The 13,946-nt window shown below is 42.7% G+C and overlaps 1 protein-coding gene across 9 annotated transcripts in view; it reads right to left on the reverse strand.

Annotated features, from left to right (window-relative positions):
• Window positions 1-7,313: 7,313 nt before the first annotated feature.
• The window catches only part of BCAS3 (BCAS3 microtubule associated cell migration factor), a 489,647-nt gene continuing 483,014 nt past the window's right edge, over window positions 7,314-13,946 (reverse strand). For 4 of the 9 annotated variants that reach the window (XM_074974373.1, XM_074974376.1, XM_074974372.1 and 1 more), the window contains one exon: window positions 7,314-8,223. In XM_074974373.1, coding sequence (XP_074830474.1) covers window positions 8,075-8,223 — 149 coding nt within the window. In that variant the 3' untranslated portion in view covers window positions 7,314-8,074. The remainder of the gene's footprint in view (window positions 8,224-13,946) is intronic. The other 5 variants (XM_074974378.1, XM_074974377.1, XM_074974379.1 and 2 more) reach the window with 5 other exon arrangements.

The raw sequence follows: 13,946 nt of genomic DNA on the forward strand, positions 1-13,946 counted from the left end.
CTGATGATTAAATACACTGGGCCAGATCCTCAGCTGGTGGACCATGCTCCATTGACTTGGAGGATCTGGTCCTACACTTGCTTGCCTTAGCTCTTGGCTGATTAGAGCAGAAGTTCTTCCTGTGTTGTCCACATCCCTCCTTTCTCTCTCTCCCTCCAATCTGCAGAGAGGTTTTATGGATTTGACTTTGCTTAGGCTGGCCTGTTATCCTCATGTGTTACATGGTTATTAATTAGCAAATGCCCTGGAAAAATTAACCCCAGCCCAACCCTGGTAGGGGGCTTCAGTGCACTTCTTGGTGGACATGTGTTCACATTTCAAAATCAACTATTACAAATGGTATTAGCTGGCACCTTTGTTCGCATTCTCAGCAGAGGAGCTAGGGATTAAATGTGCCTCAGAGACTAAACTCCCTAGAGGTGGTCTCTCCAGGACAGGGCTGAGATACATTGTTAAGGAAACAGAGACCAAGAGACTTTACATCAGTTCTTGCTGTGTTGCACTTGTTCTGTGGCCGGAGGACTTGAGTCTCTTGAGCTGTGGAGTGTATGACTGAATCCAGATAGATCCGCTTCTAAGCCTTGATCCAAAGCCCGTTTAAGTCAATAGAAGGACTCCCACTGATTTCAATGAGCTTTGGATCCAGAAAGATAAATATTAACTAAATAAGAAACAGTAATAAATAATCTGCTGCTTAGAAACTCTGCCGTGTCTGACAATATGTTTTATAACAAAAAGAAAAGAAAACAATTCATTTCCACTTTCTGCTGGTCCTTGTTTAAATCTCTCCCTGTTTCTCACACAGAGAGCAGAACAAACCACAAATTTCAATTTACCAGGGTTACTGGCCCTACTTTTTCTACAGGCAACATCATTCAAGTGAAAATTATCTGCCCAGTAACCTACAGAGAGGCGCACCCAGGAATTAACGTAACATTAAATCTAGGAGATTTTTGGTTGGTTGGTTTTGTCACAAACACAGTCATTGTGATTTATGCAGTTTGATGCCTCTAACGCTCTAAGCAGAAAAATAACCTGGGATTTTTAATGATGCATTAAATGTCAGTGAAAGTAACTGATCAATGATGAACAGAGACTGATATGTAAGCTCAGGTCCCAAATGACCATGGCAACATGCTATCAACACAGACAACACCACAAAACAATCCTCCAATGCCTGTACCTCTCTCAGTAACTAGTGACTGAATGGTCTAGTTCTTCTAAAATAGGCCTGGGAGTGAGGACTCCTGGATTCTAACTCTGATCCTGCTGCTGACTTCCAGTGTGACTTTGGGCAAGTCACAACCTTACTGTGCCTCAGTTTACTCATTTGTAAAATGGGAATAATACTCATCTACCTCATCAGGGTATGGCTCAAGCTTTATGCATGGATAGTTGTAAAATAACCGGGAGATTTTAAGATGACAAGTGCTGTAAATGTGTAAAGTTAATAGAGCCATCTCTTTCCATGAGAGAGGGACATGAGTTAATATCCCAGATCTGAATTTCCCCAGTCTGAACCTCCATCTCTAGCAGAATTCTGAGGCTGATCCATACATTTGTAGAGTGCCCGAACCAAAACACGCCCACACTCTGACACTGCCACAATCCAGCTCAGGGGTTTGCAGTTTGGACCCATTTTTAACATGTACACTTAGCGTTTGGTGGGGTAATGTTATTTGCTGATATTATTGTAATCTGCTCCCCTTAAACATCTCCACAAGACCAACCTGGGGGGCAGGAAGAGACAGAATTAGCATCAGTTAACTACAGAAGTTTATCTCTTAACCTTAGGTTTGGAAAAGTACAGTCTGGGCTACTTGATTCAGAGAAGTGATGCATCATCGATGGACTTCTGGCCACAGCTTTCCCCTTTATTCAATTAATGTTTAAGGAGTAACATTGAATGTATTGACCATGTGCAGTTTTCTAAAAGGGTTAGGATGAATTTACAAACAGCTTTGCATAAAATCCGTCCCCCAAACACAGGCCAGACAGACAGTGCACATTTTACTTCATTTTAACTCGGCAGCAACTTGGCGACTTTCCAGATCAATGACCTGATTGACGAGTAAATCTGCAAGATTCAGGCTTTACATGCACACTGTATAGATTATTCAAAGGGTGATAATGTACACATACTAAACCAGCCCTCAGCCCTGGGAGGTGTCAAACCAAACTTGATCCCCGTCTGTCTCATTTGCCCCAGCAATCAGATTCATCAGACGTGCAACTTTGCTTGGTGAATAGCTTTTTTCTGGCAATGTGATGCAAGCATTTCTTCTACCCTCTTTCCCTAGAGAACTGGCAGTGCCATTGGAATGTAGCACCTTGATTTCCTAATTCCTTATTCTTATGCATTATGGACAGGATTTAACAACACTTCTGTAGTCTGGTACTGCGGCAAGAGAAAAACCAGCCTCACACAGTACCAGCCCGTAACGGGTGTAACAGTGGCATGAAAAATGCAATCCCACAGCCTCTGCCCCTCAGTATTATTAATCATGGGATCAAAAACACTCTGAGGAAGGGGCAGGTGACAAGTACAACTGAAAACAGGGACTAAGTCGTTTCCTAGGCTTTTAATTACGCTTGGTGACAGTGATGTGGATTGAAAGCAACATCGGTCAGAAAGCATAATTTTAGTGCACGGTTAATGAAGGTGAGAATCTGCAGCTAGATACACACAGACTTAACCCAAAGTCTTTTTCTTCTTTTTTCTTTCATTTGCGTAAATAAACGAACTGTGGATTTTGCTTGGGTATTTTTGTTTGTTTTGTTTCATATTCCACACAATTTTAGTGGCCTCACAAAGAAAAAAGAATTTCAGCTCCAGAACTTTATTCCACTTTTGGACAAAGTTAAAAGCAACTTCTGTTGTTGTTTTAACACTCAAAACAGCTGTAGTCCCAAACCCCCATTTCGCTTGCTAATTGCAAGTGTTCAGATGGTGCAGTTTAAAGTCACCCTTAGCAGCTGTGAAATATTAAGGTGACGTGCTTACAACCTAGAAGAAGATACTGACCACTTTCACAATAGCTCAGGAGCACAAGGGAAAGCCAACAGGAAATAGTGCAAGCCCTGCACGATAACAAGCCACAGTCTCTCTACTTTCCAAAGCAGAGGTATAAGAAATCCAGGAAAACAGTCACATAGATAGTTTTGCTACTCCGAAAAACACCAATCACAACCTAATGAAATGGTTATCAACACACACATTTATCAGGGTGCTGATGGGCGTGGGGTTTGTATTCATTTATTTCTCAGCTTTTCTCCCCTAATAGCAAAGATCCATCTTCAGGATGGTTTTTGGTGGGCTAGTCACAACTTGTGGTGTACACCTTTTTGAGATCTTTTGTACGGGGTCAGTTCATTTTGTTGGCTGAGCTGCTTGAAGCTCCAGTACCAGTGATCTTCGTGTTTAGCTCAGCTTCATTGATTGCGCTTGGAGCCATGTATTTGGAGATCGCCATTTCTCAGAGCTGAATATTCAGGGCCAGAGTTACTGGTTCTCTTTGGCAGCATTGTGCCATTCCAGCAACGCAAGCTGCCGTACACATGGTTTAACCACCCAATTAAGCTGGGTTTATGTCTGCTTCGCTGTGCCAGAGCAGAGTAAAACAGCCAAAGCAAATCAGCGAATCTAGCCCAAACTATTGTCTATTCTAAGAAACCATTTTCTGAAACTATTGGCTGTGTTTTGAAATCCTACAGTTTGCAGCACTGGCTCTGCTCATTATGCCCAGGCCTCAGTCTCTCACTGACTCTTAATCATTGTGAATTTGAACTTCAAACTGCCACATTTGGAGGATCTTTTTCTTTCCACTACGTCTGCAGTGAAATGATCCCCCGATATGATTTATGTGCAATACACGGTCGCGTTTATTACAGAAACTAGGGTAGAATAAGAAAGCAATATTTCATGTTAATTCATGAAATCCAACCCCAACTTTAATAGAAGGACTTCACTTTATACTAAGGATGATATACAGTCAGCCCTGCTTTAAATGAGACATTTTGCCTTTTGAACTCAGCAGGAGGGCCACTAGTTACTACTACTGGAAGCAGTTTAAAAACCTGCAAGTCCAGCAGGTCTTTGGGACTCCTTTAGAAACAGCATTTTATATTGTGGCACGGCATTTCTGCATGTTACAGTCTGCAAGCTGCACTGTCTGACAATACAGCCCTTCTGAAACATGCCTTAGATTATTTATACTTGCACTGTAAGGCTCTGATCCAAAACCCATTGAAGTCAATAGGAGTCTTTCCACGTTACTTTAATGGACTTTGGATCAGGCCCTAGAAGTGAAATTCTGACTCCACTGAAGTTAATGGCAAAGCTCCCATTGACGTTGATGGGGCCAGGATTTCAATTTACAGGCTCAGTCGTCCAATGGATCAAATGTGCCAGCCAATAAGAGTCCCTGACCTTAAGCGCTTACAGTCTAAGAGCCCATGCAGAAAACTCTTGAGCCTGATCTACATTTAAATATTTAATCGACCAAGCTAAGGGCTCACAAAGGGCTGTGAGCAATTTCACACTGAGGTTGACCTAAGCCCTGGTATAGTTGCAGCTAGGTCGATGCGAGAATTCTTCCATCCACTTAGCAACTGCCTCTCAGAGAGGTGGATTAACTATATCAATGGAAAAAAACACCCTTCTGTCGATGTAGGAAACATCTACACTGCAGTGGTGTAGTTGCAGCTCTGTGTCACGGTAGTGTAGACACAACCATATAGGGTTGTCAGTAGGCCGCGTCACAGAAAGGACTGTCCTTAAGGGCCAAATTCCGTTCTCATTTACACCGGCTCAATGCGCTCAAAGTCAATGCGGCTACACCGGTGCAAATGAGAATGAAAGAGCAAAGCAGATAGGATGCAATGCGGCCGTCTAGCAGTATGCTTCCTTCTTGGCTAGAACACGAATATCCCTCCAAGGGTAAATGAGGGAGGAGAGGGGAGGAAAGGTGTTGTTCCATTAAGACACTTGGCCCCTTGTTCAAAGAGGATATTCTTTATAACCCTCATTAAGCAAGGTACTTCAGCATGTGACCTCAATGGGAGCTACTCATGTGCTTAAAATTAGGCATATGTGGAAGTACCTTATTGAGTCAGGGCCTAAGAAGTTCCCCTTACAAAATACTCCGGTTTCTGTGGCACGTATCTGGAGAGCTGGATCTTCGCGGCTACTCTGCTAGGTCATCTATGAATGGATCAAATTAATCCTAAATGACTAGAGGAAACAGGCCACCTCAGCTGCGATGCGTGTTGGTAATTCTGGTGATCTAGCCCTTCTTCCCAGCTTGGGGAAGGGGCTAGCGGCTATGGGGCGTTCCCGGCAATCTTTTCAATAAACGAAACGGACAATATTTTGACACTGCCCCAATCTGTAACCACCCCCTCCCCTTTTAAACAAAACATCCTGATTCAAAGGCGCTTCTTACAGCCTGGGAATGTCCACATGGCTGTACTGCAGCATTTATAAAAAGGGATTTAGTGCCTGCCAACAACAAACACTTTTCCAGTGACACCAGTCTGAATTATACACTCGCCTACTTTGTGTGTTCAGACAGAGCTAGCAACCAAGCTGTGTGAGGCTTCGCTAATATGAAGAATAGCAGTTGCCTTCCTTAAAAGAACCTTGTCCCTTTTGGCCGTTCTTTGGAAAGACTGAAAGGAAACAAGAATCACGGTGACAACACAATCCCTTCTGTATGTGTTAATCTGGATTTTGTTTGAACGTCTGGAACTGACCTTGCCTTGAACTCTTTTAAAAATCCTAACTGGTGTGGACTGACTTGACCTTGTGGTTCCGTTTGTTCACAATGCCAGGCCTAGCCTAATTCGCTTAGTTCAATCCATTATTTCACAGACATAAAAGAAATGCAGCATTACAGCGGAGCCTGTTAGCACAGCTCTAGCCACTGGGCCAGATCTGCAAGGACTTCCTCCCCGAAGACGCAGGCAAATGCCTATTGATTTCAAGAGAGAGTTTTTGCTTGAAAAAGGACTGATTACAGACTGAATAAACACCTGAAATTTTCCCGCAAACTCCCATTGCTTAGTGGTTTCTAAGACAGACAGAAAAAAATACTTCTGCGAATCAGAGGTTTGGCAGAGTCGGGGAAAAAAAAATATTTGAGCCTGAGTGTGTATTTGATTTTTGGCATTTGGGGACTGGGGCTAAGGAAGACGACGGTCAATTTTGCCTCAGTCAATGTGGTTGTTTTTAAGCTATAAGAGTGCAAAAAGATTTGTGGGTTTAGATAGTTTCCTTTCATTTCCATGACTCAAAATGGGTTATATTAAAAAGAAGTCAGAAGGAAATTTCATAAGCTGTTAGTCCCTTCTGGGTTTCTACTTCTTAAAAAAAAAAAAATTAAAAAAAAAAAGCAGCTGAAATACTGAGGTTTATGTGGCTACTGGGATGAGCAGTCACTAGAATGGTTTCCTACTAATATCTGTATATTATATGGGTTTGCAGCTTCTTTCATTTTATAGTTAACACTTTATTTAATGCAATAGATGTTAACGAATGGCTGTGCAGTCAATGGTCCAAAACCAGAGGATCAGGCCCTCGCAGCTAATGTAAATCAGCTTAGCTCCATTGAAGTCAATGGGCCAGATCCTCAACTGGTATAAAAGTCATTGGAGAGAACAGAGGCTCCTTGCAATGATCTCGTGGAAGCTTCTTGTCACTACAGTCTGTGAAGATTGGCCGGATCATTCACCCTGCGACCTCTTCGAATTCAGTGGAGACTCCACAAAGGTCTCGTTATGGAGGTTCCTGGGCTGTGTGTCTCGGATCTTACTGAAGTGTGAAAGAGGTACTAGTAGCCAGCGTTGGATGTTATCTCCATGAATAACAGATTATCAGGTTGTAACATGCGTCCACTGAGACTATTTTTTAAAAATAACTACTTTATAGAAAAAAAAGAACAGAAAAATGAACTTGCAAAGAACTATGGCCAAAATGTTCTTACTTGGGAGCCGAAAGTTAGGCACCTAAACCCATATTGAGGCATTTATATAGTTGGCCTGGTTTTCGGAAGTGCTGACATCCATTTATTTTGATGCCAGGTGCCTAATTTAAGCCATCCATTTTGAAAAGTTTGGCCTGGCATCAATGGCTGACAGTTAAGGATGCAACAGATCTAGTGTGGTGCTCTTAGGTGGGTTTAATTAAGGCCTGGAAGATCTCAATTCTTGGTAAATAAGCACATACTATTTGATACAGGAATATACCTGGAGCATACACACATCCTACCAAAATGACAGGAACACTGACACTAAAGCAGGTTGGTTTAAACTTAGATTTATTCAATGACACATGCACATTCGGAGAGCTAGTAGAGTTCCAGTGAACAATTTTTATAACTGACTATGAGATATTTATGACTTCTGTTAGTTAAGTAAGTACATTTCTAAAATACATGACTAGAATCAAACTGGAGCAATAAAGATAATTCTTCCCAAGAACAAAAAGAAACTTCTTCATTTGTAATACTCCTGTCATCAATTAATATCAGCAGGGAACCAAAGGAGGACAGCAAAGAGATGCATAAACCAAGTAATAACATATCAGTCCTATTCACCATCTGTCTCGTAGACAGTCCTCAAGTTTTCACTTCCATCAGTTCGTTCTTCAATGCTCCTCAATTTTGCAAACAGCTAGAATTCACTGGCTGGATGGCTAATTCACCACTCAAGTTATGCAGATGCCCTTTTTTTAAGCACGGAAAAGCAGGTAATGGTTGTAAAATCATGGGCTCAGCCAAAAAATGGTTTCAAAAGTATTTCTCCTCTAAACAGTCTCTTCCTGGACACACCAAAACAAGCTGTAAGGATTGAAGAAAGTGTCTCTTCTTATCAATATTGCACAGGAAAAACAAACTCAATAAATTGCCAATATATTTTAAGAAGACTTTAAGCAGAAGAGTCGTCAATATTTATTAGTGTAACGAGAACCATCCAACACTGCAGCTAACTGGTGGGTGAAATACACATCAAAACTGTTTAGATGGAGCGACATTGGGCTAGCCTGTCTGAATCTCTCCTCGTACGTTTGGCTAATTTAAGGGAATCCTGTAGGGAAAAGACTTAGAGGCTGGTTTTCGTTTGTCGGGAGAGGTGATCTGTAACCATCAAAATGGCGTGGAATGCTTCCACTGGTGGAACCAGAACTGTTACTGAGAGTCTCTATGCTTCCTTCTCGCTGAAGCTCTGAAATGGAACGAGAAAACAGGCCCTGGTTAATGTTTCAGATAAAAGAAGGACGTTTGCCATTAGAAGGCCATTTTACTGACAAATCTGTTTATTGTATCACGGTTCTAACATTGCATTCACTCAGCATCCACCTTTTACTGGGTGATTTGACGAAACACTCCCGAGGCATCACATCTACTTCTTCGCTAGGCTTATATTTCAGTCTGAATAAAAATGGAGTTTAAGACATCTAAACCTTGTATTTCAGTTTCAGATGTGGTGTCTAATCTCGTCCTTGGGGATGAGTATATTGATTTGCAATATATTAAGATCCAAAATCAGAGATTTGCAAGACTGAACTAAGGAGAATTATAGAAGTCCTATTGACAAACAATGGCATAACTTCACTAAACAGGCAGAGCTGGTGATATGACTGGACTAGAAAAGGAGTTCAGTTGTGATACTCGCTAACTGTGACCTGCAACAACCGCACTCAACCAATGCAATTCAACAGCCTATTTAAAAAAGGATTTTCCACAACTTCTTTGTGCTGTACATACAGTGGGAAGCATCTTTGTGGTTTCTGAGGCAAACAGAAACAACAAACTTTCCTGGGTGCTTGTCTGCTAGGGCTAATGTCTCAAAGCAAAAGAAGAAAGCAGAAATGATCATGGTTAGTGTCTATTTAATTTACATCACCAAAAAGGTGATGAAACTGTACTGATTGCAGAGGGCTGGAAGAGTCTGTAAACAGGCCCAGGGACCTAAGGTTACTACCATTTGGACAGGATTTATTTCCCTCTTGCAATCATGCACGTATCATTCCTCCCATGCTGGTCTTAACTCTCGAAACACTCATATTTTTGTGTGGGCAGAACATCATTTCTAACTCTGACTCTGCGTGAGCCACTTGAATCCAAACACTGACTCAGTGGCAGCGTGCAGGCAATGCGACTGGGCAGTATCACGCTCTCCAGCACTCAGCGATGGCACGCAGCGGTGATATTAGGCAGGACCACACGTACAGCACAAGCATCCTCTCCCAGCCACTCAGTGACAGATTATAACAAATATTCTGGTGAGTTGCAAAGTGAGAGCCAAAGCCCACGCTCCGCACTCTGTTTCTACTCAACCTTTACTCAAGATGGATGGATAAAAAGAGTTAAGACCTATGATGTAAAGCCCCTAATAATTCTGCTATGGGAAAGGGGGGGATTGGAAAAAAACCCCACAGTCTATCTGTAGGCCATTGACCGGATTGGTATAATGTTGAAAGGCACTTGTGCTACTATGGTGATGGGTACAGGATAAACACATGGAGCACACAGATTGACAGACAAAGAGTTTTTCCTATTGACTTCAATGGGAGTTTTTCTTGAACAAGGACTGGCTAGGAAGTGAGTAAAGGACTGCAGGATTTGGGTGAATGATTTTAAATGTTGTCACTGCCAAATTTTACTGTATCTCTGCCATTCACGGAGTTCAGTCTTACAATGGGATTCTACCTCATTTATAAACACTACGACAGTCCCTTTATTGCACTGAGACTCAGAGACAAGGACAAGCATATAAGTAAAATGCACTGCCCCAGCGACAAGCTTCGTCACTAAAACAAAAAACACCCCACCCAAGTACCTTTCTAACAGTGCACCGTTCCTCTTAGCATTAATATGCGGTACATGTGCATAGATGGGATCATAGATCCATTTGAACTGACACCTGGTCTAGTAAGACGTGGCAAATTTAGTACTTGATCATGGAAGTAGTTCGCAATGGAGATAATTGGCATAGGTTACACCAAAAAACAAATCTGCAGTTACAATGCCCTAATCATGGTTTTCTTGCCAGTGTTTTGTTAAGGAATGTACAATGTATAAATGTCTTCATATTCCTTCATATCTTAACTGTCCCAGGAGTTCAGGAAGTAAAAACAGTCATTTGAATCAGAAATGAGTGGTGAATCCCACACGAATACTATGCTGCTCCTGGCTGATTTTGTGCTTTTATCTCCCCTTGCACACAGCTGGCTTGGTTAAATGTCTCACGTCAGAGCTTTCACTCACTGTGTAGCCATCACCAATAAGATAGAACACGGGTAGGCTCCAATCAAACATCATTAGGGCTGTTGAACTCCTTACGAGGTTACTTTCCTCCCTCTCTCTCTCTCTCTTTCTTTTTAAAACCATAATTGATTTTCAGGCAAGTGCTGCATTTTCAGTTCCATTAAAAAAAAGGAGGAAGCAGCAGTACTGTAGATTCCCAAAGCCCAAACGCTGAGCAGCAAAATGTCAGCTTACAGGTGGGGGGGGGGGGGGGGAGAATGCATGAGATTCTGGCTGAGGTGTTACATAACTCCAGCCTTTTTTAGTAACAGTGCCTTTGTATTAGCCATTCCTCAGTGATTTACTTAGTACCTTAAAGTGGGATTTTTTTTTTCCCTGAGAATCAAAGCCTTACGGCTTTTCAGGGGTGCTAAGCAATGATCCATCCTGCTCTTCTCAGTGCAAGGTGACAGTGCTCAGCACCTCTGAAAATTAGGCCACTCATCTGCATGTATTTTACTGCTGCTCTGAAATGGAAAACCTTTCCATTACAAGCCAGGATACAGTCACTGAAGAAGAGCGCTCTCCGTGGGAGGCTGCCTGCATTACTTCTCGCCACCATTAGGGGAGCCGTGGGGGCTAGTGCCAAGGAGTAAAACAGCACTGAGAAAAACCCAAGAAAATTGGAGAGGAGTTGAGATTTAGTGGATGGGGCACTGGACTGGGAGTCAGGAGACACTGAGCTCCTGGTGTGATCCTTGGGCAAGCTGCTTCACCTCTCTCTGTCTCCATTCCCCATCCCACCCTTTGTCTTAGCTATTTAGACTGTACCCTCTTTGGGGCAGGGCCAGGCTTGCTCAGTGTTTGTACAACGCCCATCACATGGAGCCTCACTCTTAGCTCAGGCCTCTACAGGCTACTGTAATGCAACCATGCACAAATCAGGTTAAAAATGAGAATGAACTGTGTGCCTAAGTTAAAGGTTAAAGTAGAAACAAAGACCCAAGTTCTGGCTGCATGTAGGCACATATCAAAAAACCAACAGGCCTTGGGTGGAAGTTTTCACCCTAAAGCCTATGTGTGTCTCCTGGCAGAGTTCCTCTGAGCGGCTCCCTGGACTCGTTTGAGGAGCAGTGGGCACTGTCTGGGGTTCTTTGCTCTGTGTCCCCCTTGGAAGCCCTGATTTTAAACCTATGACCTACGCTACCTTCCTGTATTTTCATTTGTTGTCTCCTGGATTTAGCTGATCCCCTTGTATTTCTGGCCCTTCCCTGTGCAGAGGGGGAGGTCTTTTTGGTTTCATCCAGAACACAGGGACCAAAGAGGCCTAAAGCCTACGGACATTCTGCTCTGTGCTCCACTGAGAAGCAGTCTGGGGATCAGGGGACATGCTCTGCATCTTTGTGAGTGTATGTCCCCAGTCCCACTGATGCAAATTCCGCCCTACAGATTAATCTGAGTTCACTCAAACGTTTCAGCATTATGTGTACGCTTGTTCTGGAGCCAGTTACACAGCAAGACTGAGGTGCGACATACTTTGATATGTAAGGTACCATTGCTGAAATCCCAAGTGCTACATTATAAAGCACCACTAAGAGGAACCCAGGCTCTCTACCTCTGCATGCACCTGGGGAGGCTGCTTCCTATTCTGCCCCTCAGAGCAGCTACACAACGTGGCCTTAGGCATTTCATGGTCACCAGAGACCAACCCCATTGTAAATATGGCAGTCAGGCTCATGGCTATTACATCAATGGACAAAGTCAGCATGGTCATTATGTCCCTGAATGTCAATCAGATAAGGAAGCATTTTAAAGGGGATAGAATCATAGAAGTGTAGGAATGGAAGGGACCTTGGGAGGTCATCTAGTCCAGTCCCTGCACTCAGGGCAGGACTATGTAATAACTAGACCATTCCTGACAGGTATTGGTCTAATCTGTTCTTAAGAACCTCCAGTGGTGGAGATTCCAGAACCTCCCTAGGCAAAAGGATGTGTGGTCCAAAGTCAATGTAAGCTCCATTCTGAAGCTCTGCCAGGGACAAAAGAATGACCCACTGTCTTGAAGACTGCCCTCCAGCTTTTGGGGGTAGAAAACAGGGGACAGGCTCAGGATAGGGTGCAGTGGAGTAAAAAGTGCTAATACCCTGTAAGCAAGCTGTTTCACACCACCCAACTGCAGGAAGGGGAAGAGGCCAGATGGCCAATCTATTTTCTGAAAAGACTCGACAGAACCAGTTTCCATGACCTTCTGGGGCTTGTGTATGTCAAGAGATGCAGGCTCATAGAAAGGCTTCGTTATAGTTAATAGACAAATCATTTATTTGTATTGTATGGGTACAGAAGTAATAACCTGTACAGTAGCAGTACCCTTGATGGCTAAAAGGAAAATGTCCAAGGGTGAAATCCTGGTTACACTGAAGTCAATGGGAGTTTTGCCATTGATCTGAATGGGGCCAAGCTTCCACCCAACATTTGGCCATCTTTCTTTCTCCTATATATCATTGCACAGTCCCTGCAAGCCTTTCAATACGTCTATCTTTCTCAGAGCAGCTTTTTCAATATTGTTTTCCTTAAAGGCAAATCAATTCCAGCAGCACTTCTTAAGAACCCTGCAGTAACAAAGCAACGTGCATGTGTGCTAGAGACAAAATTAAAATTTGGTAAGACAACCACCTAAGCTTCCCAGGAGAATACTATCAACCCTCATGAGAACACAAAAATCCACCTTCAAACGATTGTCAAACAATTCTTAAGAGGTGTCTATTTAAACACATTTCAGCATTTCCAGTTTAAACCACTTCTTTCTTTCATGTATGTACAGTTCAGAGGGAAAAAAAATCTCTGCCAATTGAAACCCTTGAAACTAGGCATTCGCATGGGACTTCATTTATCAAAGGACAGACAGATTTACAGAAAATAAAAGATTCCTAGTCCAATACTGTTTTACTCTCTCAAAAATTATAATATGATCATGATCAAAACAGGGGAAAATGTTAAATGGTGGAGATTTTACTTCCTACTTCTTCCCTTTTCCATCTTTTTAAAATCTACTGTTTTAAAAGAATATAAAGGAATTGAAACAAAAAGCTCCTTTAAATAATGTTAAGTTTGTGACATAAACCAAGCAAAGCCAGTGAATTTGGGGGAGATTTCCAAAGGCACAGATGGGAACTGGATATTTTTGGACCTTTGAAAATCTCCCTCTTAAAAGTTCTGTTCTTCACTATTCCGTTTATACAGTGGGGGTGGAGGAGGTGCAGCACACATCTAAAATATGCATGGACCCCAAAAGTGATGACATGCCGGGGGCATGGATGGCTCAAGGGATAATGAGCCTTTTTGCTAGGTTGCGAATTCAAATCTAGCCCGGATTGGCAGTGCCCAAAAGTCTTTAATATCGTATGGCTCATGTGAAGTATATCGGACAATCATACTGCGGATGCTCACATAGAAACACCCACTTTCACATGTGGATCTAGCTGGCAATTTCAGCAGGCAGATGAAGGACTGAATGGGTGTAACCCTAAATGCTGAAGAAAGAGGACTATTAGTGGACTGGGAGTCAGGAGATCTCTGTTCTACTCCTTACTCAGCCACTGCCTTCCTCTGTGACCCTGGGCAAGTCTCAGACCTACTCTGCACTAGGAAGTTAGGCTGGTATAACTACATCACTTAGAGGTGTGAAACATCCACACCCCG

Source organism: Natator depressus, chromosome 17 (assembly GCF_965152275.1).
Source record: "Natator depressus isolate rNatDep1 chromosome 17, rNatDep2.hap1, whole genome shotgun sequence".
Taxonomy (NCBI): Eukaryota; Metazoa; Chordata; order Testudines; family Cheloniidae; genus Natator; species Natator depressus.